General features: G+C 39.3%; 1 protein-coding gene across 1 annotated transcript in view; it reads right to left on the bottom strand.

The window, feature by feature from the left end:
* Positions 1-1,181: 1,181 nt before the first annotated feature.
* Positions 1,182-25,590, bottom strand: part of KCNK1 (potassium two pore domain channel subfamily K member 1) — a 35,641-nt gene continuing 11,232 nt past the window's right edge. The window contains exons 2-3 of the mRNA XM_080388886.1: positions 6,682-7,077; positions 1,182-3,821 (exon numbers count right to left, since the gene is read on the bottom strand). Of these exons, the coding sequence (XP_080245012.1) occupies positions 3,562-3,821; positions 6,682-7,077 (656 nt within the window). The 3' untranslated portion in view covers positions 1,182-3,561. The remainder of the gene's footprint in view (positions 3,822-6,681; positions 7,078-25,590) is intronic.

Here is a 25,590-nt window from a genome sequence, read left to right as displayed (position 1 = left end):
GTTGCTACATACTAGCCCTCTCCTTACATAAGCTCACATGTCTGCTCTTGGCCATCGCCAGAAATAAAATACCAGACTGGACACACTTGATATAATCCAGAACTGCTGCTCTTATGCAATTACTCTGAGATAAACACCCTAAACAGCTTTTGTAGTGCTGGCATTAAAGCTGCAAACCACTCAAGTCTCTGAAGTTGCCTACTTTGAAAATTACTCATTTCAACCTTCAGCAACTCTTATGTTCAGCCACACCAGGTGCCATTGGTGAACCTTGGGAACAAGCTCTTAGGGAAGAGGAGATGCTCTCAAAGGGACAAATGTGGCTGACATTCAGCTCCAAGATCAAAACTCAAGTGGGTTCTTCGATTTTCTTTCCCCCAACACAACTGAATAGCCCACCAGTTCTTTCCTTTGAAATAATAGTAAACCACATTTATATTTAATGACTGAAAGACAAAGAGAAGATGGCAAATGTCAGCTGTAGCACGGGAATAAAGCTAATAATGGGATATATGCCTCGATCAACTGAAGACAGAGAGTGAGGACAGGACCTAAGCGATTCTCTTCTGTGTACAAGTAATTTGCTCACATTTCTAACTCCCTCTTGTAACTTTTGTTTCAGCACTATTTTTTTATGACCCATGCTCTCCATCTGGGTTTGCATGCACCCACTTCGCAGTTTGCCTCTAGGAAAGATAGGCACTTTATACTAACGTTCTTGCACAATAATCTTTCTCCTTCTAATTTGGATTCCAGTTTTAACTACTCTTATCTTGTGCATTGGCTTCACATGAAGATGTAAAAGCTGCAGCAAATTAAAGCCATTATTTGCATCAGTGGTATAGATAATCTGCCATGACAGTTTTTTGGATTTCCTCAAATATTGTAGTTAGATTATCAAGACAAGATAAATGTTCTGCCACTATTTGTTACTCGCTATAATCAGTCAGCACCTGGAACACACACATTTTGGAATGCTTTTTTTTCTATAGGAATAATCAAAACAATACTAAGCTACAATTAATATCAAAGTTAGGTACCACACTCACATACTCTGGCATTAACGGTCCTTTCTTGAGTTGAGGAAGGCTAATTAAAGAGTGTATGATCTTGACAAGCGCAGACAAGAGTTTTACACAGTATGTGCATGCACACACACTGCTAAAGAAAATACTCCCCACTTCGTAGTGCAGGCAGGCAAAAGCCAGACTTTTTATTTAAGTTTAAAATAACAAATACTCACCCACATCACAGCATACTGCTTAGTTTATCGCTTCTGCTTTGAATTCTGTGCTTTCATTTCACGTGTCTACATTTTGCAATTGTGTACACGCTGCAAAGTTAACTTTGTATATCATTTAGCATCTGTGCATGTCCTTTAGAGCTTAATGTTACACTGAAATTAAAAGAAATCTTGAATTTTAAGGTACTGAAAACAATCAATAAAATTCCACTGAAAAAAACAGTATAAATGTTTCTTGTAGTACAGTACTCATTGTTTTATGTCAGCGTCATTTTAATGCGATAGTTTTCGATAACTGAGTGTATAAAGAGAAGCATAGGGAAAAAAATTATCTAAAATGCCATTCTTAAATCTGTTAAACTCTGGTGATTTATGGTATATGTACAGTATATAAATATATTTATGTATATATGTACATATATATTGGTTAACATTCATTATAAATAGAACTGTGTTAACTTAAGCAGTATAAAAATAGCCACTTTCCTGGGAACATGCAAACGCAGTATGCTCTCACCTGATCTATAAAACCCAAAACAACCAAAACCTTTAGCTCTGGTTTTCTATAAATATAAATTTTAATTGAAGATTTTCAGCTGATTTAACCCTAAAGTAAGTTTTTCCAGTAAAGATATAAAACTTGTTTGACACTAGCTATAATTAAGCTCAAACACAGTATATTTTGGGTTATTTACTTTCAAGTATTTTTCCCATGTGCGCTAAATCTAGACACACTGCATCTTTTTTCTTTTACAGTAAAATATTATTCAGGTCTATACACTAAAAGCCAAATTACAGGCAATCTGGCATGCTTGCACTGCAGGGAAAAGGCTCTCCTCTACACTAGTCCTATGTGGGAGGCTGTCCTAATATGGCTATTTGTGCTCCAGATCTTTTATTCATTGCAAAGCATTATCATGATTCCCATATCGTAGATTCTTAAGGCCAGAAGAGAGAGTACTACAACCACTTAAGTCTCATCTCCTGCTCACTGAAATTCACTCTAAGGTCCCTGCATTCAGCACAGTGACTGGTAGCTGGACTAAAACACCTCTCCTGTTACAGCCAAAGAGGTTCCAGCTTCAGAAGTTGAGCAAGATCTTGACTTTGCAGTGACTTTTCCCAAGGGGAAAAAATTTCGGTTCCATCTGAACCAAATGTGACATTTTTCCTTTTTTCTTGCCATATGAAAAACTGAAAAATTGTTTTGCCCTGAAACATTCCCTTCTCCTCCAAAGTGCTCTGAGTACTAGTTAGAAAAGCAAAAAAAAAAAAGGGGCTATGGTTAAACGTGACACTATTTCCATTCCTCCGCTCACATACCTGCTCAGCAGAGGGCATACACAGGGTTGGACTGTGGAAGGAACAGCATCGAGTCCTTCTACTGAACAGACTTCAGCCATCTACTAGGAGAATGCCATAAGCACATGACTATGCCGATTGTGCCGTATGCTTACTCTTTTTCCTTCCATTCCACATAGCCAAAAACCCCTGCTGCCCATTCCAGAGGGCAGAGGACTGAAATGCAGCTGTCTCCCTTGCCTACAATCCCATCTCACTCAGCACTTTGAATTGGTCTTGCTATCTCTCGAGGTTACAAAAGTATTTCATACAAACAGCATGGAAGACTCAAGGCACACTCTCTTCAGGACAACATTTTTCTTGTTATTGGGGGACCTTTTAAGGAAATAGGAAATACAAATGTAAATGGCATGGGCCAAGGAGTGACTGGAGCCTTGCTTTTTAATTCCTAGAATCATTATTTGCACTTACAAGTTACTGGGTAATAGAGGGATGATTTAGATACTCTCTTCTCCAGCATACCTATAGATATTGCTCTGGAAATGTTTTCCAGATTAAGATATTTGGTGTGTTTGGATTAAATATGTGACTACATTTCTGACAATCAAAAGTGCACATCCCAAAATCTGCTGTGTCACCCAGCCATAAGATGCGGTGTGCAACTAAACGAGTTGGATGTCAGTGAAGGCCTACCTAACCATGTTGGATGAAGCTGCTTGTGCAAGCCTTTCCCTCTGGCACCTCTGAAAGTGGTACACCTAACTCCTTATCCCCCGAGCAAAAGGGCTTCATGTTCCCAGCCACATCCTACATTGTTTTTTCCCTGTTCCCAGGGTGGCTCCCACATTTTTCCCCAGAAGTCTTTTCTAATCAGAAGCCATGAATCTTTGTCAAAGTAGCACAGTCTTCCAGCTTTTATATTTTTAGGAAAAAAAAAAAAAGGGGGGAGGGGGGCATTCTACTTCTTATGGTAAGTAGCATAAATGCACCAAAACAACGGTATGGATACACCTGTATTAATTGTTTAGAGAGCTGTCATTGGAAGTTGGGGACTGGGAAGTCACAAAAGGTTCGTTTGCCTTCTGATCGTCCTTCATGGAAGCTGCTTGGTCTGAGATGGAAGAGAAGGAGAGCTGGTCATGTTCCATAATATGCACTTGGTCCTCTTCCTTGTCCTTCTTCACATAAAACAACTTCCTAAACTTTTTGAGCTCATGGAGTTCACAGAAAGTCTCCAGAACCACCAACATTGCGATAAGGCCCAGCAACAGATAACCTAGGTGCAAAAAAAACCCAAAACAAAACACCAAAACCAAAGTATTTTAATTATTAGCAAATTAAGTGTAGTTGGAACAATTTTAACTCTGTAACTTTTCCCACCCAACACCTCTGAACTGTATGTTAATTTTCTTTATGACGCAGTTTCAGAGCTCTGTAACCCACTTCGGACTGTCCAGTCCTTTTCTTCCTTTTACATTCTACAATCAACAAGACCCTCTAGGGGCTTTAATTGTTACAAATGTATAAGAGAAAAATATGTAAAGGTCTTAATGAAACGGAATACTAAAATTTACTATATCCATGCTCCCCCACTTACTTACAACCTTCCTGATTAAGTCCTCTTCAAAAGATTTTTTTTTCCCCTTTAATATTCCTACATGTTACAAATAGAAGTAAAAATATGGTTGCTAATTATGGTTATTTGTTGTTTGTGCCAGTTTAGCAGGACACCACTTAAGATTTCATGAAAACTTTTGAATTATTTTCCTTTAAAGTTATAACAAGATATCTGACACCCTGCAATGAGTGGAAAACAAAGCAGCTAGAAATATGTACAAACCCAACAAAATAAAAATAAAAAATTACTGTAAAATTACTGCTGGTATTTTAAAAACCTGACAAGGTTGTCTGATGACACCCTGAAGATTATTTGCAATGCTTTACTAACATACATAAACTATCCAAACCTGGAAACATTACTTAAATGATATTACTGATGACTTTGGTGGTATACTGACTTTTTAAAGGTATTAGTCAGCTCTTATAGACTGAGACTTTTGGAAATGGAGTTTTGCATGTTTAACAGCCTACCGCTTTTTTTTTTTTCTTCCCCCTATCCAAACATATGCATCTAGAATTTGAGGGAAGGTGTTAAAAGGGAGCATTTCTTAATCACAATGTTTCATCAGACCCCTTCTACTGATCATTACAATTTAATGAAGAGCATGACTACTTGAATGTTTTATGATTTCAAGTACAAGCTAAGCATGTAATTATTAGTACAACATGCTTATCCAAAGGCTGAACATTAAATGTGCTGAAAGATCAGCACAGATTAATTATTATAATCTACATATGGTCACTGTTCTGTTACCTAAAGGCATAAATATTTCACCTGTAGTTACAGATCATTCGCTGGCAATAGCACACTCCTCCTCCTTCCAGGAGTACCATTAAATCAATCTTGCAATATCATGTACTGATCTAAAACAGCACTACAGCTAAAATTTATGAATTGTTTTTAAGCTTCACCTCATGACATCAAATGGGAGCTATGCATTAACACAAGGAAGAAGTGACAAAGCTATGCCAACTAAAAGACATCTATAAATCTGCACTGCAAATTTTGTAATTATCTCAAACTCAGTCAGCTGATCAGCGCTTGATTTAGAAAAGGACTTGTGTTCTCCTAGAAATCCTTGAAAAGCCTGTAGCACTCCTGTATTTTCTGATGTAGAACTCCAAAACTTTTCTTGAAGAAAATTTAGGTTCAGCAAGAGAAAGCATTTTATACATCCTGTTTGGTTCCTTGAATTGTTCACATGAAGAAAAAAAATAATATTTTAAAAGTTATGACCTTAAAAACTGCTGAAATTAAATATTCTAGAGTCATAACTTTGCCTAAAAGCTACTTTTTCCTTTTAGTATTTTCAGCAACTTCCTAAGTGTTCTAAAGTTTGAAAAAGGATAATCTGAGCCATAATGTTTTCTTCTGATTTTGAGTTTTCAGGACAGCTAGAATTTTTACAAGGCCTTTACTAGGCATCACTTTCTCCATTCACTTCACCATTTAGCATCCCCAAGTCAACTCTGCAGATCAGCAGAGTAATAATTAAAAGCTACTGCTGGTAAAATAAACATGACGGGTAGAGTGGTAAAGTCTGCAATGACAACAGGCCTGGCAGGAGAATAAAATTAAGTGTTCTGCTGGCTAGTTCATGCCCTGCTTCAAGGAATGAAAATTTAAGGCCCAGTCTTTCTTCAGGTGAAACACAAAAGCAAGTTAGTGGACCCTTTGCCTACATTAAGATTGCTGGATCATGCACAGGAGTACAGATAAACACATACCAGCCTAAAAAAATGGACGTGACAGGAAAGGTTTGTTTTGGCCATTTAGATCGTTTATCTGGTGTGTCTGATGACCTAGGACTGTGCAGACTAAAGCCCTATCAGAAACCAGGATGCTTCAAAACACTGTCACTGGAGAATATTGCCCTCGGCATACATTCATTCAATGCCAACACAAAGTTTGATCGCCTCTTCTGTGTCAAACATAATGAAACAATTAAATTTAAACATTCGTGGTCTTGCTTTGCTATCATCTCAGTCTACTTGTCTCTTTGACAGCTGGTATGTACCACTGCCAGCTTCAGCTCCCATCTGTTACAACAGTGAAGTCAGAAACTTCACTCTTCTGTCTCATTTCCCATTGCTCCTTGATTCGCCTTTGCCGGCCAGTCATCTCCCCTTATGAGGTGATTTTAGGTTACAAGGACCATCCTCCTGGCTCTTTGATGCACTGAAATCTTAGCCCAAGATGCTCATAACCATTTCCAGAACAGAAATGTGAGCATTTTTTTCTACTATTAATAAGAGTAAGTAGCTATGTACTAGCACAATGGAATTTTGGTTTCAGGTTTTTCTTTCTTAACTGAGAAAACTGACTTTATTTAAAGGTTTCCTCTTTGTACAGCTACCTACAATGCTCAGTTTGCTAGCCAACACCTCACAAAACAATCACCATCCACAAAATGGAGAGGGAAAGTCTGTTTTTTTGGGTTTTCTTTTGGTGTGGTTCTTTTTTCTTATTTTTTTTATAAAATGTCTTTTATTTAGCTGGTTAGTTTGAAACTTACATGTAATCCCAATTTTATACAGCTCTCTGAATTTTTGATTGTAGCCTTCTCCTGGCACATAGTCTCCGAGGCCAATGGTGCTCAGCGAAATGAAACAAAAGTAAAAAGATTCCAAAAAATTCCAGTCATCTTCCAAAACAGAGAATATTGCTGCTGGGATTAAGAAGAAGCATGAGACAGTGATGAACCCAAGGACTATAGCATGGATGATTGCAACAACCTGCTTGGAGAAGCCCCAGCGAATGTGGAAATACAGCACAGGCCGCCTGGTGACATATACAATGATGCGCTGTACCACTGCTGTCAGGAAAAGCAGTGTAAATGGGATCCCGATGACTGAGTAGATGATGCAGAAGGCCTTTCCTCCATCAGATAAAGGCACTGTGTGTCCATAACCTGGAATAGAGCAGAGGAGGCATAGGTTAAGCTAAAGCTGAGAGCCCATGTACCAATTTGATATTGGCTATGTTGTATGAAGAAAAAAAAAGTAAATGCTTCGCTATTGCTAATTCTGAATTCTGCTATTCTTGAAAAATGCTGTTGAAAGGTCTGTTTTAAGCAGGCAAACAAAGCCTAAGTACTAGCAATAAGCAAGTAAATATTTTGAAAAAATATTTTGTATTTCAAAATTGTGAATGTAACTGTATAAATGCTTTTTTTTGGAGAAGGAAGTAATGCCTAGTCAGGAGTGGGAAACCTATGCCAGGAAATCTCTGTTTTATGCTGGGTTTTCCTGCTGAATTATTTGTTCAGATTTAAAAAGTGAGGTAACTTCCTTTACCTGCCTTGTCAAGTGCAATAATCCACACTTCAGAAAAATGCTCCTTTATCTACTTGTAACACACTCCAAGACCTTCTGTGAAAATCATTTTAATTACACAGAAGTATTGTAATTATCATCAGCATTCCATGCTATATACTTCCATGCTTCCGCAAGTTGTTTAGATGATAATCCATCAGAGGATATCTAAAAGCAAATCAAACATTTTCACAGCAAAAGTCCTGGAATCTAACCACCGTGGCTGGATTTTTGCCTAGGCAGATAACGCTAGAAGTTATCAACAGCGATAAGCGCGGAGTGCAGGAATGCACCCGCTGGTGTAAGGCTGATCACGGCCAGCAATCTAAATTCCACAAACGTGTGCAATTACACTGGTACCCAGCGCAAGCAGCTACGCTGCCAAAGCACACTCCGCCAGGCAGCCTGGTTCCAAACGTAAATCATAGGCACAGAACAGTAAATCCAGCATAAACCAGGAATGCTTTCTTCTGTTTGCCAACCAAAAAACGAGCATTTTGTTTTCACTGCCGCAAGGAAGAGGAAATCTCTTGAAATTTAGTTCGGGCAATCTAAGGCGATACCAAACCAAGCAAGTGCAGACAGACCCTAGTAATTCTGCAGCCCCAAATCTGCCAGCTCATTCAGGTTACGTTAGTGCTGTACAAGGCATTTTCCAGAGCTGCTGCAGCTAGCTATCTTGAGGAGCCCAGGCAGAGCCCAGTGCATACAGGGTTATGCTGGTTCTGATCTCTGCACTGGGCTCACTCTGCACTTGCCCAGCTTGCCCGGTGCAACACTGGGCTGGGCAGACATACCCTGAGGGCTCCTGGGAACCCCCTGCCTGCTCCCCTGCTCTACCAGCCCCTGCAGGTTTTATATGAACACCAAAGATCTCCCCTCTGCCATAATGAATTTAACGGTAAAAACATTGCTCTTAAGTTTTCCAGCAGAGTAAGAAAAGGAAATGTTTCTTTTATTTAAGATGCATAGAGACACCTCCAGACGATGAAAGGCAGGCAAAACATCTTACCATTACAACGTACAATGTCTTAGAGAAGAAACACGAGGTGTAGTTTCTCTATGTTAGCTAACCCTATAGGAAACTTCAGTTGTTTTTGAATTTTAATGACACTATGAATAATTTACCAAAGCTCAGTCTTTTGAACTCCAGAAAATGGTATTAATTAATGGCTTTTTTTCTTGCTCACCTTCTGTTTGCTTTATCTGCTCTAAGATAACCGACCGTAACTGCACAGAGCACAGCAGACACAGCTGAATCAGATTTATGAAGCTTGCAGAGGTTTCTCACCTTGTGTCCTACTTCATTCCTAAAAAAGCTGGACATGTGACTGGCATTTCTGACTACCACTGAACTGATGCTTTCTTGGCCCTGTCTATCAAAACCCCAGAATCTTGCCCCTCAGAGGTATCCAGAGAGCCACCAACGCAGATCCCATCACTTCATATGTAAAACTATGACTGGTTTTGCAGTGAGCATGACTTCACATTTTATCCACACTCATTTCAACATGCCATTTTATTGTGCAGCTGCCCTGTGGCTCTTGCATCCTCCTTACTGCCTTAAATAATTTTGTGTCTTTGCTAAACTTTTTTACCTCCCTCTTCCAGGTCATTTATGAACATGTTGAACACTACAAGCTCCAACACAGGCCTTCAAGGAACAACCCTTGTGATATTCTCCTGCTTCAACAACTACCCATTTTCTCTTACTCTGTTATCTTTCCCTATCTCACATCATATGATGACCAGCCCCAGATGCTTAGTTTTTCTGAAAGCATTTTGTGACAATCAACTCAAAGTTTGGAAGAGAAGAAAGATGTGTGTTTGGAGAAGATCATAGGGCATCCAGAACTGACCCATGTGACACAAACACAAAAAAGGCAATTGCGTTGTTCCATCACATCAAGGTGCCTTCAGTAAAGCAGAACTAGAGGTGTGTTACTTGAGTAAGACACAGATCAGACCTCATTTGGACTAATTACCTCATTCTGTATATCTACACTTAAAAAATGAATTCATGCTAGAAGAAAAGCAGAGAAACGTTACTGAAACCATCAGGGGAACAGAGACTATTTTATGAGAGGAAGATAAAAGTGGTTGGCTTCCTCAGCACTGCTCAATGGAGGCTGAAAAGTGATACAGCATCTCCCTGTTAATACATCAGCATACAAGTACTATCAAGGGAAAAGAAATGCTTTAGCTGAAGAATAATATCGCCACACAAACAAATAGCTTTGATGTAACATGAATAAATTTAGTCTAGAAATTAGAAAAAGGCTTTTAAACTTTAGAGAATATTTTTGGAGCAGCCATCCACTTTTAGTACTGGGGAAAGAACCCAGTTACGTTTAAAATGGAGCCTAGTGAAGCTTGGTAACTTTATTTTTGGTGCAATATCATGAGGCTATACATTACAAGTAGAAATTGAGCTTGCAGACATAGAAAGCCCCTTGCAAGCTCCAGGTTCCTAAATTAATATATGTTTGCACTGTACAATTAATCCAAGCTTTCATTAATTTGAATTCCAAACATCTGTATCTTGCATACAAAAAAACCCCTAAATCTCCAACACATTTGTCAGTTCATCACGCACAGAGCAGGTTGATGGTGATTTAATTCCAGTCTCTGTGCTGACCCAGACAGCAATCATCTCATTTCTTGGTGAGGAAGGGTTCTGTTACCTCTCCAATACTTCTCTCATAATTCCTTCTGAAGGACAGACATTATCCTTCCAGGTGCTACATAATATGCACCCAGACTCAAAGTAAAGTGTAGAATGAGAAAGACTTTACTACAGGGAAGTTCTTTCCCCATTTCACAAATCAGTTGAGGTGCCTGAAGCAGATGCTACCTTCTAAGGTCTGCTCTGCCATTCTGGTGAGATTGTCACATCCTTTAAGGTATAGCTGAGGGGATTTCTGTATCTGCTCCTCAACTGCTAACAATTACAGGAATTATAACCCTAAAGAGCAGTTTCAGACTGAGGTTAGAATATGCATTCCACTCAACCAGCAGCAGTAAGAGGATGATGTCTTCCAAAAGCAATGGATGGGTGATCAGTGTTTGCTTGCTACTCAGGATACAGTCACTGCCTGGGAATCATTATATTGAGAAACTTGAGCTAAAACACTCACAATTTATGAGGCTACAGCAAGTGGGAAAGAAAAGGATTTGTGTTTTTCCCCAGTATGAAATTGCTTTTATGTGACTTTTCCTAACAATGCATATAATCCTAGTTATCACTGTACAAAAGTCATTAAAAACCCCACCCCAACAGCCATACATTAAGAGACAGGAAATTACAGATCTGAGGTAGAAGATACTCCATGTCTGCTTTCAGACACTTGTACTCTATTGCCTCCCATCTCTGCGCTTGCACCTGTTTGTAGCTTCTTTGTGCTGTAACCTCTTCAGGGAAATTCCCTCCTATAATCCCTCTATAAAGTGCCTAGCACACGCTAGTTCTACATAAATAATGGATAATAAAATGTATGTTGATTTGCCTTCTTCAGTGGAAACTGCCATGTTCATAAGTTACAATTTCAATCCTAAGATATTCTTTTTGTTATGAGAAAAGGATGCTCACAAAAAGGGGGCTACTTATGAAGACATCTCTTTACTCTATCAAGGAGAATTGCTATGGGTGACTAGAATTAACTTGTCCATGTAGTGTATCTGATAACTCTCTTAGTGATTATGAAGACAGACAAGATTTCTCGAATGCCATATTTTCATATGTCTAATGCAAATATCAGACAACAATCACCCATTTAAAAGCACTGACCTTTGAAAAACCAAACCCTCAGATAATCCACCCAAACTCAGAGATGAAGTAACACAAGAGAGAAAAAAAATATTACTCATGTATAATCCCTTCTATTGTCTATTCATACCTTGGAGGTACCATTCCTTCAAAAAAAGCTCACAGGAAAAAAAAAATATGTGTGCAAGGTGATCAGGATTTACCAAATTATGTAAGATCAATGCTCCATCTAGCTCAGTGTTTTGAGACAGACCATATTTGATTGATCATACAAAGAACAAAACCCCACAAGATGTAGACAGTTGTGTCTCAGTTCTGTTCAGATAAGGGTTTCTTTTTTCTTTAAATGTCATTCACTCTTATGACTTGGAGGACTTCTACTGTTAGATGCCTACATAAATACACAAAATGTCTTTATCTCTTCTGATGTAATTTCGAATGTCATCGTAGTCTACAAAAGTGCTTATTTTTAAAAATCATTTTAAATGCTCAAATTTTTTTACATTGATCTCAGTGCTGTGAGTTATATAGGTCAATTATGCGTTCAATAAAACATTTACTCTTCAATTTGCTTTCAAGTTAGTCTTTTGCTCTCATACCTTTCTAAAAAGGCTTGATCATCACCTTTTTATGCTTTTCAGTGGTTTGTATCCTTCTTGTGTAATTTCTTCTTTTAGTTATTTACTCTTCTATCTTATCTGTGTCTAATTGTTCCTGCTAGATCACTTTGTAGAGAAATACACAGAATTAGTCATTGTATTCCAGGTAAGATATTTTCTCCCTCCACTTTTATATACCATCACACTCTGTTTTCCAGAGTCTCTAGGTAGCTTAGAACAACGTCCAGCTCATAACAGCCTATGCCAAACCCAGCACTGCATACAAGCATTTCATATTGCTCTTCCACCCTGTGTTAGCCTGGCACTTGCTGGCACCGGGTGTTTTCTCCTTTTCAGATGCTGCTTTAACCAATCTAAGCAGTTCTGTATCATCACTGCTTTGTCTCTTCATAGTTCAGTCCTTCCTGTTCATTAACTGGTTTTCTCTCTGGTCAGAAACTGTGGCCACCTTACAGGTCTTTCAGGACGTCGAACTGAGCATTTAGTGCCAGAGTGCAGAGGTGCTGCAATTGTATTGTGGTAACTCAGCCTGGAAGGAAGTCTCCAGAGGCTGCCCCAAAGGTTGGATGTTTGCGTGTTGTAAATTGATCTGATATCAGGTGAGGCAAGCAATAGGCAAACAGAAGTGCCACAGCCCTTGGAAAGGTTCCCCAGACAGCCTCTCCCAGGCTATGGTGACAAGCCTGGAAGGTGTGTATGCAGGCTGCAGCACTGGCTCTATCTCTTGCCCCTCTGGTACACACTCCCCAAGACACCAGCTGTCCACGATTGCTTTCATGGGCTGGTCCTATGGATGGGGACCACCATCCACAGCATTAAAGCTCATTCCTCCCCCTTCACAAATTAAACAGTCAATGCTTTTGTGTTGTCTGTTTTCTCCCACCAGGTGCTCCTCTCCCTCTTTCCTACCACAGGTTTTGTTAAGCACTGCTCCCTCAGGTCCCCTTAGCCCCTGACCCTGTTGCAACACCACCAGCCCTACTTGGCACCACCGAGCTTCTCAGGGCAGGGAAGGGGTTGTCTTCTGCACATCCAGTGTCCCTGCAACACACCCATTCAGATGGCAGAGTCATAATGCGCAAACCCAACAGGGCAGCACAACACAATAAATGTGCTTATCCCTTTGCTGGTTTGAGTCACTGTCCCTGAAGAGAGGTCAGCTCTTAACATACGCTCATAATCTCAAAATGCCCCCATAAATGAAGTAAATCTCAAGCTATGTATTAAAGTTATGCAAGGATCTTTCATTCGTTCCAAGCGCAACATGACTCACTGGAATATGATGATGATGAAGATCAATAATATTGCATGATTTCTACACTTATTTTTGTAAGCCTTTGACATTTTCTACTGTGTTTCCACATCCTTCTTCATAACTGGTCTATTATCTTCTAAGATAAAAAGGAAGTGTCAGGTGATGGTAGATCCATGTGATGGAAGAGATCACAAGTAATTCTTCAGTATTTTTTCCTATTGCAAGGAAGATCACAGCAGCAATGAAAGTGATCAGAAACTTGCACAGAGTTCAAACCCACAATATTACGATTGAAATAATTGATTAGGAAATTCACATACAGCACAGCAACTGAGTGGGCGATGGATTTGCCAGCAAAAGGTCATCTACCGTACAGAATGAAAGAAATCAGAAAAAGCTGTTATATTACACAGCTTATCTACACGTGCTAAAGCATCTGCTCAGAATGAAATTATTTCAGAAAAGGTATTTTGCTTTTTCTATAGGATGTGCACTGGGAGGGACCAGCTTTAAAGGTGGCTGATAAGGCAGGTAGCTAACCAGCCTTTTAGCACACCATCACACTTCCCTGCAATACAGATAGAAAAAAGAATGTAAAGCACTGAACAGAGAGGAAAACTGGTTCATAGCTAAAAATGTGTGAAACAGTAGCAAAACTGCTAGAAAAGACTTTTAAGAACTGCTAGTCAGGGGGTTGAGACACAGCAATACCATTAAAACAGTTGTATGTTAAAAGGGGATACAAATCAAGAGTTAGCCAACACAGTTTTGTTAAACAAACCTGAGCACCTTGATTTCCCGCCAGGCTGAGATAAGCTACCCGGTATTGTAGAAAGGAGGAAAAATTCCACTACCATAGGCATTTTTTGAACAGTGGAAATCCTTTTGGATGTTAATTTTGCCACCTCCTCTGTTGAGCTAATGGAACTGATTTTGTGCACAATGGAGAAGGAAAAGCTGCTGTAAACGGAATTGAAGAAATTGCCTGGGTTTGGAGAGAAAAAAAAAAAAAAAAAAGGGAGAGAAAGGGAGGAGGAGGAGGAGATTTGTTTGAAACCCAGTTCATTTCACTAATAAAAGCTTATGGAGCAGCCATCAAAGACTTGCACTGGCGTAATTAGGGAGGTGACAAAGGGTGTGGCAGAAACCTCTTAAACCAGTTCTGCCACTAAAGAAAATATTCATCAGGCTCATCCTCACACAGCACCAGTAAGGGTGACTTAAGCTTCCAGCTGAGGTGATTTAGTATGGTGCTATTCCAGGTCCCTTCAATAATAATAGCTCACTAAAATGAAAGTGATAAAAATATATTTAAACAACCAAATTAAGCATGAGCATTAGATCTTCTCCATAATGATTTCTTGCCTAATCACTTCTCTGAATAGAATAGTTTTCTTTTGCCAATTTCTGGAGTCAAGGGACCCCTTAAAAAAAAAAAACAAACAACAAACAAAAACAAACCACCACCCCCCAACCACAAACTCACAACAAACAAAACACCCACCAAGATTCCACCACACTGATTTGCCTGCGCCTGTTGTCTCACAAATGGAGTTCTTCACCTGCTGTGGAAAGAGCCAATCTCACACACAAAACTGAGATATCATTTATTGCATGTTTGTGCAGAGATGGGTGCTAGGCAGTTATCCACAAAGCTAGCACCCCTCTTAACAGATGGTAAACCCCTTTATACACCTTGAGCAATTGTTTACAACTACATTTAGTCATACTTAATCCTCACTAGTCCTTATGAGCCTCAACTCCATTTAAAGGTAGTGTTCTTTTTTGTCATCACCCATGTTCTGTTGGGAGGGGGCTTTGTGAGTAAGGGGCTCTCTCTGCTCAAGTATGCTAATTAGAGCAGCCCGCACAGAGTTAAAGTAATTTTCTGTTTGGTCTCACTACCCACTTGGTTCTCCTTGAGCTTATCTGCTATGCCCCAACTTGACTGTCCCTTCTCCCCAGGCCATGTTCCACCAACTGTAACATCCTCCGTCTTTCAGACTCTCTCCTCTTCTTTACTACAGATATTCACATATTTTGTCTGCATTTCAAGGTAATAACAGACTAACCTTCCTACTGATCATGTATCTGCAAGCTGGTTCACTACATAACTACTATGGTACATAATTGTTTCAATTCCTTCTGAGATTGTCCTTTGCTGCCATTAGAAGACTGCCACTTCCTCAGCATCACTGTCCTGCCAGCTAGGACCAGGTTCATATAATCAGCTCACAAGTGTCACCTGCTGCACCAAGAAAGGCTGAAATGACTTTGAACTTTATCAGTTAGGTAATAAGGTTATAGAAATAATTTGCCTGGCTGGCACCAACATCTGAACCCAAGAACAAAGCCAATGGCATGGATATATTGGCTTCTATGTTCAAAGCCAGTTTCAAAACCAATTTCTACCAGAACATCTGTGTGTCAGAACATTTATATATTGCAAAGCATAAAAAGTCTGCTGCATCTGCTCCTGCACGGGAAGCAACATTCACCTGCCCAAAGAAACCAACCTAGAAGTGGCACCCACAGATGCTGGAAAAAGGGGATGCTGATGAATGAAACAGGGGGGAAATTTATCAGGACAAGGGATACTTCCATACTATTTCTGTGCATACATTGATATAAACAGCTTGGTTTATGGTCTTATATTTGGTATTGTTTAAACTGCTCAAGGATTTTTACCAGTGCTGGCAAAACACAGATGCTTAATTCCTGTTCACGCTAACATGATCTGGGTCAGCCTAAATAACTGGTGTGCCAGTGGATATAGCTACAAATTGACATGCAAGACATCTGCATTCAGAAAGCATGGCAACTGTTAATTAAAAATAAATAAAAATAATAAATAAAGAAAATAACCAAATGCCTCACACCAGGAGCAGAGGGAGTAATGATTCCAATTTCCTACTGAGTATGCTCTTAGCCCTCCGAAAAGTTATCCCCTTTCCTGCAATAAGCCAAACCCAAACTCCACGCCTTTTCTGGGAGTCCCACGTGAAGAGACAGCAAAAGCTCTTGTTGACCTGGACCTATGCACAGGGTGGCACTCTGGCAGTAAAGTCACTTCTACAGAAATAAAATAAATAATTACTCCTAAAAAATAAAAATTCGGTATTTAAGAAATAACTTGTGTATATATTCTTTTAAAATCAATGTAATAAGCATTTAGAACTTACTGCGTAAGTATTTAAAACTAAACTCGTATGAAAGTACTTCATATATCCCACAATTAATATTACTCCTGTTTATATTCTTTTCAGTTACTGCATACTTACTGTGCTAACAAAACAGAGTAAAATATTTCCTTGCCCTCAAAATGTACAGCTTCAGTATAAAATACAAGGCAGCCAGTGAACACAAATGGAAAGTTGAAAAAGAATGAGATGATACTGGGCAGTGTGCAGCACAAGAGCATCCATGCACCACCAGTACTTAACCTGCCCTTTCCAGTATTTATACACATTGATGAGCTCCCCGCTGAGCCCTCTCTTCTCCAGGCTGAACCGTCCTGCTCCTCACAGGAGAGATGCTCCAGTCCCTTCATCATGTTAGTGGCCCTTTGCTAGGGCCTCTCCAGTAGCTCCATATCTTTTCTGTACTGGGGAGCTCAGAACTGGACCCAGCACTCCAGGTGTGGCCTCACCAGTGCTAAGTGGATGGGAAGGATCACCTCCCTTGACCTGCTAGCTACACTTCTAATTGCAGCCCAAGATACCATTAGCCCTCTTTGTCACCCGGACACGTTGTTGGCTCTTCTTCAGCCATTAATTGTGCAAGGAAAATTGAAAGTCCATTAGGTCTTTTGAGAGGAGTTTAACAATCAGAACCAGAATAAAACCATATGTTGTGTACCTATTTATTTTCTTAACTTTTGAAAAATTACAGTACCATTTGTTTATAACAAGAACTCCGGTATCTTTTTTGCTATTACAAGTGCACTTACGATTTTCTCCAGCAATATATGCTGTCCCCTTCTACAGCTTAGCAGACCTGGGAACTCCCAAGTTCCAAAAAACATTTTATAAATCCAAAATTATGGCACGGAAATCCTTACATCATTCAAGTCTACCATTAACCCATTTCTATGATCTCCAAGGAATATTCTTTCTCTTTCCAGCTAGGAAATGTGTTAAGATGGTTGTTGTCTTTGTTCAAATCTCGGTGCCAGTGCTGGAGAGCTGTCAGTTCAAGGAGAAATCTATTAAGGTTGCTGTTCACATGAGATATAGAAGGTGGAAATATTGATGTTGTGGCCTGGGCACATCTTTCCAATTCCATTTTCCTTCTGCACCAATTACGCAGCAGGAAGAACTGTTGTCACCTTAAATATTCAGAGCAAATGACAGTAAAGCACAAACAACCTTTTATTTCTTTCTTAAAATTCTGAAATACTTTCATATGAATTATTATAAATATTTTCTCTCATGCAGAGATTAAAATATAGACATGTCTTTTCAAACTAGGAAAAAACCCACATTCTTGAAGACTGATGAAATGTAACTTTCCTCTGCTCCACCTGTGAGTTAGCTGCTCTCATGATCCACAAACACCAATATAAAAATGCATGTGAAAATATTTTTCAACCAAATTCAAGTGACAAAACATAACGCAGAACAAGTACCCTGTTGTCATTTCAATAAGCAAGAGAAAAGATGCAGTCGGTGCAAGGGGACCCCTGGAAATTATATATTTATAGATGGTAATTTTCCATGTTAAAAAAACATGATCATTTTTGATACTCTTTATGTCCCACAGAGACAGTAGGAGAAATTACAAAATGTCACAATGAAGAAAATATTTTTGTGTCGTTAGGCTTGTCAGCAAAACTAGTCCTTTAAACATGAAAACGGTTTGGTTGCAACAGGAGCTGAGACCTTATTCTAAAAATCTCATCTGAATGTAATGAAAAAAGAAAAAAAGGCAACATTTGATCATATTACTTAAAGGCTCAAGTATGTGCCAATTCCTGCCTAGAACAATTATTTTGACTATCAGAATGTAAGGTATAGCAACTGAAAAAATAAATGGGGAGAAAAAAAAATACTTGCATAGCCACCTTGTTTACATTAGTATTAAAGCACAGTAAATGAGTATCCATAGAGTGGAATATTTTGTAGCATGGACCTAAATTCATCATCATATTTAGGGAAGCCAGGGTTTTCTTCAGATTTCCTCTGCTCCATTTGTAAAGACTAGATGCCCAGCAATAGCAGAGGTGTGTGTCACTGCTCTCCAAGAGCGCCTGTTTCAGGTTGCTCAATTGAAAAGAACTCGAGGCTGCACACTCCAGAACTGCTCCACAAGTGTCAACTAAAAGTGGGAATGATCGGGAGATTTGTTTCAGCAGTGCACTTGATCTGAACCAAGACACTACGGCAGGGCCAAGAAATCTGGCAGACTTCAGCTGTCTTCAGTTTCAAATTGAAGCTAGTAGTTCTTCTCTAGCATCAACTCCTGCACTCATGTTCAGCAGGGTTGTGCCAGGGTGCCTTAAAAGCACAGTTCCCCATGCCTGAAGTGTTTCCACTTCTCCAACAGGCTCCAGATTTTCTGTAGGAGGGACTTTCACTTATAGTTTCTGAATTGCCATCATAGAATCATACAGGTTGGAAAAGACCTTTAGGATCATCAAGCCCAACCATTATCCTAGCACTGCCAAGCCCACCAATAAACCATGTCCCTAAGTGCCACATCTACATGTCTTTTAAATACCTCGACTTAATAAGATGAACGATGACAGCATTAATAGTCTGTGAGTCTACCGGAACCACAGGTCACCTGAGAACATACCAGGATACTCCATGAACTGAAGGGAAACGATATAACTCTGGGCCAAACCAAACAAATGCTAATATTTTCTGATTCTGACCCAGATATTCTGTGCTTCCTTTCATCAGAAAGTTCATCCGTGTCTTGCTCACACCACCACACAAGGCAATGCACGCCAGATGCAAAGACTACAGTCTAATGGGACATACTGGATGGCTAGCAAACACTAACATTCTGACCATTTACAGGGACTGCCATTCTAGACAGGAGTTGCCCGTAGTTACTGTTTAATGAAGTGAAAAACATTACAACTGTTTAGCAGTGATGCTAATGACGAAGTCATTCCCATACCAGCAGTTAAAATCCGTATGGTGGAGGTTATAAGGAAGTGCTCCGTATAGATACTGCAGGGTAGAAGGATGTGTTGTAGTAGAGCAGCACTACAGTAGATGGAATCTACTGCACAGGAACCAAAGAGTAAGTATAGAAATTAGTATGTCCCTCCCACATCGGAGGTAATTACTAGCAAGTGTTTGGTGCAATACTATCTCTTCTCAACAAGAGTATCATACAGAAACACAACTCAAAAGATAATAACTTTAAGTGGAAAACAATAGCATCCTTTCATGCCACTGCTTGACACTGGATATTGCTAATCCTGCCTAGATTCATTATGTATGAGTAAAGCAGGCATTATCAAACCAAGGGAACTGTTAGATCCTTCCAGCAACAAGTCTACATCAAAGCACACATTGCTCACTACCAAAGAGGGACCTACTATATGTGAGACAAGGGTGGCAGGACTCCAGGTGAGGAACATTCTCCATTCCAGGGCTAGTATACATGCCTTTAGAAAGGACATGCTCTCTGCAGGAGGAGCTTGCGTTCTCCAGACACTCAGCCGGCAAAGCTTTTCTCACTTACCCTGCAAGAGCAGGTTTTTCATACCCTAGCTGTAAGCCACACAGCTCCTATCAAACTGTTCGCTGACAAACTCCTTACGTGCTAAATGTTCAGCCTGACGTGAGGTTTGTGGGGGCTGGACCTCTGCTCCCACAAAGCCCTGGCAACTTCAGTCATGTTTTTTTGAAGTGCCATGCCACTGAAGACTTTGTGTCCTCCATGTGCTCCACACAGTGCTGAAGGCAACAGCAAAGACTAAATATGAGTGCCTTCAGCAGACAGAGGTCTGCTAAACCTCTGTGGCAAAGCATTCAGGCTTTACTTCTATCACAGATGATAGCCAAGAGATATACAAGCATTTCTGGGTTTGCTGTTCGGGTTTGTTTTGTTGCTTTCTTAAAGTTAATAGCACATTTATTTTTTTTTTTTTAACATTAGTCTTTATACTAGAAATTGGTTCCTTTTAGTGTTACCCTGGATTTAAGACCCTCTAAGGGTTAAACTGCAATAAAACCAGGATCCATCTGGTGTTGGGGACATTTTTCCCCCCGCAGACCTCTCAATAACAGCACATTTCTAGAAATATTTATCCAAAACATGAACATCACATCTTTAGATCTGCCTCTAGCAAAGATTTAGCATAAGTAAAGAAACCTGTATCTTGTTTCAACAGTTCTTTTCCCTGTTATCTCTGAGCCATTTCTCAATGAAAGAACAAAAAAAATAAAAAAATTACAAAAAGTCTGCTGAATAGAACCCAACCAACAGGCCAATAGCAAGGTGAGACTTCCTGAGGGCTCCTCTGAGAATTCAGCCAGGAAAATTCCACTTATTCCTTTATTGGTTTACTTGCCCGCTAGGCAACAGATGGTCAAAAATCTGTATCGAAGTAGGGGCGCCACCAACAAACTACTTTATTATGAATGTTTCCCGATAGAACAAACTCTAAACCTGAGAAACTTAAATTTGATAAATGAGAAATACAAATGAGCTTTATTAGGAAAGCTTTACTTGTAGCCCGCAGAAATGTTAGAAAACAAGACAAGGTTTTGTGCTGGTCTTTTGTTAAGTGTTTTTGCCCTGTTCCATTTGGCAACATGTGTGCAGCAGCATTTCCACAATTATGATTTTTTAAATCACCAAGATTAACACGCAATCAGAGAAACAAGTTCATTAAATTTTTTTCTATAAGAACTTCAACACCAACTTCATGGTACTGAAAGGGGTAAAAGCCTTTCTGCAGCTCTTCATAGGAGAAATATTCAAAGTAGGAAAAAAAATAATCTTAAAATGGACAATGTTTTGGCAGAGACACCACAGAAGAGAAAACAACATTATCAACTAGATTTAGCCAGCAGCTTGTCCATGATAGCGATCTTCTCATTTCTCACAGTAATTTTGTAAAAAGCGTGATGAGACTCTCACCTTGACTACAGCATAAAGTTGGTATGTCTTACACAACAGTAATACTTCCATATTTTGTCTTTAGATATGGCAGCCTGCACCTACAGAAAAACTCATTTTAGCAGCTAAGACACATTTAGCACCTAACTGGCAGTGAAGCTGAGAGGATACACACTTTCTGAACAGACTGGCAGAAAATGTAGCTGCTTCTTTCCAGAAAAGGTCTGGAACCATAGTTTCATTTCATACTGCAACTTTCCCTTTCCCCATCCCCTCCAGTTTTCCTGTAACAGGTTTTAAAATTCTATCAATTACTTCAACCTTCCACCACTTGAAAGACCTTGTTTATGCATGGTGTACCACAGGGATGTGCCAGCTGCAGCTGCTGAGCCCTGCACCTGTGCAGTATGGTACTCCGCTTGAAGCCTGGTGCAGTTCACTGGGAAGAGGTTTCTAAAAATTGATAATTTGGCACCTGTTACCATCCCAAACGCACCCTGGGATGCGTCAGGAGCTTTGAATGTGTTGCAGTGGCATTAACTGCAGTGTTTAATCACATATCCAATTAGTGAAGAACACCTATCTCATCTTGCTAGGTTATCATTTCTTTCACTGAAACGAGCCACAGTTGTTCTTTCTACCATCCGGGAATAAAAAGGAACAACCAGCTGCAAATTAGTATGCTTCCCACCTTCACTTCTGAAACAAAAATTGCTTTATTGCACCATCAGAAAAAACAGAACATGAAAGCACTGAATGAAACTTGTATTGTGGGTAGTAAGGAATTATCACACAACATTAAAAAATTAGGCCATTTCATGCTGTGGAGTTAAAAAATCAAATCTGTAAGCAGCATCTTTGCATTAAAATGCAACCTCACATGGAAGAAAGTGTTATCTACTAGATACAGCAGGGGAATAGGAATTTATGCTTCTAATCCTGTTATTGATTTAACATGTGGAACTCGGGGAAATTACTATCATCAGCTCCCTTGTTTGGCAGAGGAAGACACATAGTCCTTACCTATCTTTGCAAGATATTTCAGTTTTCATACGTAAATCAATCAGACATAATACATTTGCATAAATATAAATCCTATTTCTGTCTTCTGTTTTAATAGCTATTTCTCAGAAATATGAAGGATTCAACAGCATATAAAGCAAAAGAGAAGCAAATCAATTCAACACAAATAGCAAAAAAAAAAAATAATCACTAAAACAACTAACAAAACCTCACAGATTAGGGTGCTTTAGTCTCCACTTTTACATGCTGCATATTGCATCTGAAATATTCATTTCTAACTTTCAAGTTATTGTTAAATAATAATTAAGAGAAATTAAAAACCAATATTTAAATAAGGGCCAAAGCGAGATACTTTTTCAGATCAGATGGCTTATTCTAAAACTCTAAATCACAGTCCTAAATATGACGCTTGGTAGTACTTTGCCATCTGAATATAACCTAGTTGAATATACCGTTTCATGCTCAAAATAGAACATTAATTTGCAGGGCCCAATGGGGAAATATTTCAGCTATTGTGAGAACTAGCTTACTGAACCATAAGCAAATTTTATAGATACACTAGTCCTATCAAATCATTCACATGTTTAGGACATCTTGCACAGCAAACACTAATTGTGGGAACCATAAATTTGAGTAGTTACACTGGAATCAGGATAGTCACAACTGTATGTCCTACCAATAAATAGAGGGAAAAAACCAGCATTGTAGTTGCACATACTATTGATGTTCATACGAGGATGAAATGTAGATGGTTTTGCTTACCTAGAATAAGTTATTCAGAAACAGTGACATAACATTTAGAAAGGCAAGCTACAGATACAAGACATTTAGCCAGCAGTGTAAAGATACACACAGAGTCACTTAAATACTGTGTGGTTTTCAAATACTTTGCTGTCTGCTTAGATTAATGGCAATTTATTTTTAACCAGTGAACCTCTCTTCAGTTTGTTAGAGAAATGTCTCTGGGTGGGATATTTGATGTTTCTGGAAATTCTTACGCCATAGGATGATTTTCCTAGTGAAAACAGATCATTCTAACCTCACAGGGACAGAATAAGATAGCCCTGTATATAATGAAACAGGAAACATAAATCAGTACGACAATTTACCAAAAATGCTCCATCTGCCCCATCACAATCCTGGACGCACTATGTCAGTCAACACTGACCAATGACTCTGAGTCCCATTTCCTTAATTCTCATTACATTAAGGCAGCACACACATCAGAAACGCTAAACGTCCAGGCTGAAGACTGAATCATAGCAAGGCTTTGCATGGTAAGCACCCTCTTGCCAGTGCTTGCATTTTCAAACCATGGCCAGCATGTGAAGGGCTGGATTGATGCAACCTGTGCTTCTAAGGAAAGTGGGACCCTGTCAAGTGGCATCTCTCAGACCTCAATACAAAGGGAGGGGGATTGCAAAATTGTTGGTAATTCCAAAATTAAGGCCTAGTATTCAAGAGCCTGGGCAGTAGTGTGTAAATTAATACTTAACTCATCTTTTCAAGGGAGGAATTTCTTTGCAAGTGTCTGGCCCTATGAACACATCCAGTTTCTTGTAATTGTCAACGATCAGAATTTGTAAACTAGTTACAGTAACTAAACACAACGGTTTGACTGCATTACTTCCTTACTAGTTTCAAAAATGATGCAATTTATCACAGAACACTAGTTACCCAGGGGGAAAAGATAAAAGTCCCCCTTGAGATGCATGTACCTAAGGTGTACCAGACAGAAATATTTCAGTGGTGGCATCTGTATTAACAATGAGGAATCCTGTTAAGTTCGTTCAGCTTTGCTGTCATTTTAATACTGCTTGAAATAATGTTACTTTACAAGGGCCAGGCAGCGACTGTCAGATACATTGTCATTACAAGAAACATGTTCTTAAGTTGCCATCTCCCTTCTTACATCTGTTGTTAATTTGGCTGTGCTTTTTTGATTCTTTCCACTCTTTCACCAAGTTGTTACATGAAATGTCTAACCTAATCCCAGAGTTATTGCTGAGAAAGAAGATCCTTTTCTCTATGGGCTCAGCCCATTTTGTTTTAAACCACTGTAAGCAAACATTTTACTAGGCATAAGGACAGACAACCAGCATGCTAAAACAGAGCTAACACTGCTGCCTTCCCACAAAGGCTATTCACACATTTGGCAAGTTATGTGGGCTGTATTAACTCATGTACACAACCAAACAATTTCCTAGAAGGGAGTGGCAATGTTTCTGGAGTCTCCACTGAAGGAAAGATACAGAAATGTGTACTGCACACTTCGGTAAGGCTTCTGTAAGCCCCTATTCAAGTACTGCAATTTCCTCTAAGATTACTGAGCAGAAAAAATATTACTAAAGAAAAAAAAAGAATATCCAATACAAGAAAACGGTAAAGTGCATCCACAGGATGGGAAATCAGCATACCATATGGGAACACTGCTTAGCAGCAGGAACAGAGAACTGCAAGACAAAATTCACAGGCTCCTATTCTTGACCATACTAATGGCTCTTACACGATCTTTCACAGCTGTTTTTCCCCCTTTTCTTAGTTCATCCTTTTGTGAAATACATACAGAAATATCACTTTAATTTCACAAGATACAGAATATAATAGAAGTGCTCTAATTAGTACAGCAGTTCCTGCTACGCGCATGCTTCAAGATCTACGGATAAAGGGTGGTTCACAAATGTGAAAGATTATCGCCATCTCCCTCATGGCATCTAAGGAGATGATGCAATGCCAAGCTAAAATCTGGAACTCAAACTTCTGTTTGAGATGTTGAGAGAGTTTCTATCTTTTGTTTGTTTGAGATTCATGGCTAATAATAACTTCAAGTGTCGATGACATTTTCCTTGAAGCAGCATACAAAATTCTGTCAGGTGGCAATTACCCCCAGACAGCATAAGCTGAACACTAAGCTGGCTTCACTTCATACAAATAGCTGCACTAGAAGATATGACTGAAAGATAAAAGATTTTTCTTTGCACTATAGATAGGCAGGACGTAAATGCATAACAACTCCAATAATTAACTAAGGCAGGAGTTTGCCCTTAGAAAAGATTTACTCTTTTCTTACCAACATGAATTGTTGATTCATGCAACGCAACATCACGTAGCATTCACGGTTCTTTGCTTGCCCACCTGGAGCTGCAGCAGTGCACCAGAAGCTATGTTGGGGGCCAGGACTTCTCAACAGATGTGCAAATGCACACAGGTAAATTAAACAATCTCCTGCCCTCAGATAAGAGGGCTTCATTGCTAACTATTAACCATTCAAATGATTTACAGTGTTTTACATTCATTTCTGTGCATCACTCGTAGTTTATAGTAGCTAGGACTTTCAAATAGAAACACCACAATATGTCTTTGA

This window comes from Falco punctatus, assembly GCF_963210335.1.
Source record: "Falco punctatus genome assembly, chromosome: 5".
In the NCBI taxonomy this organism is placed as follows: domain Eukaryota; kingdom Metazoa; phylum Chordata; class Aves; order Falconiformes; family Falconidae; genus Falco; species Falco punctatus.
This window is presented reverse-complemented; position numbering and strand designations above follow the sequence as displayed.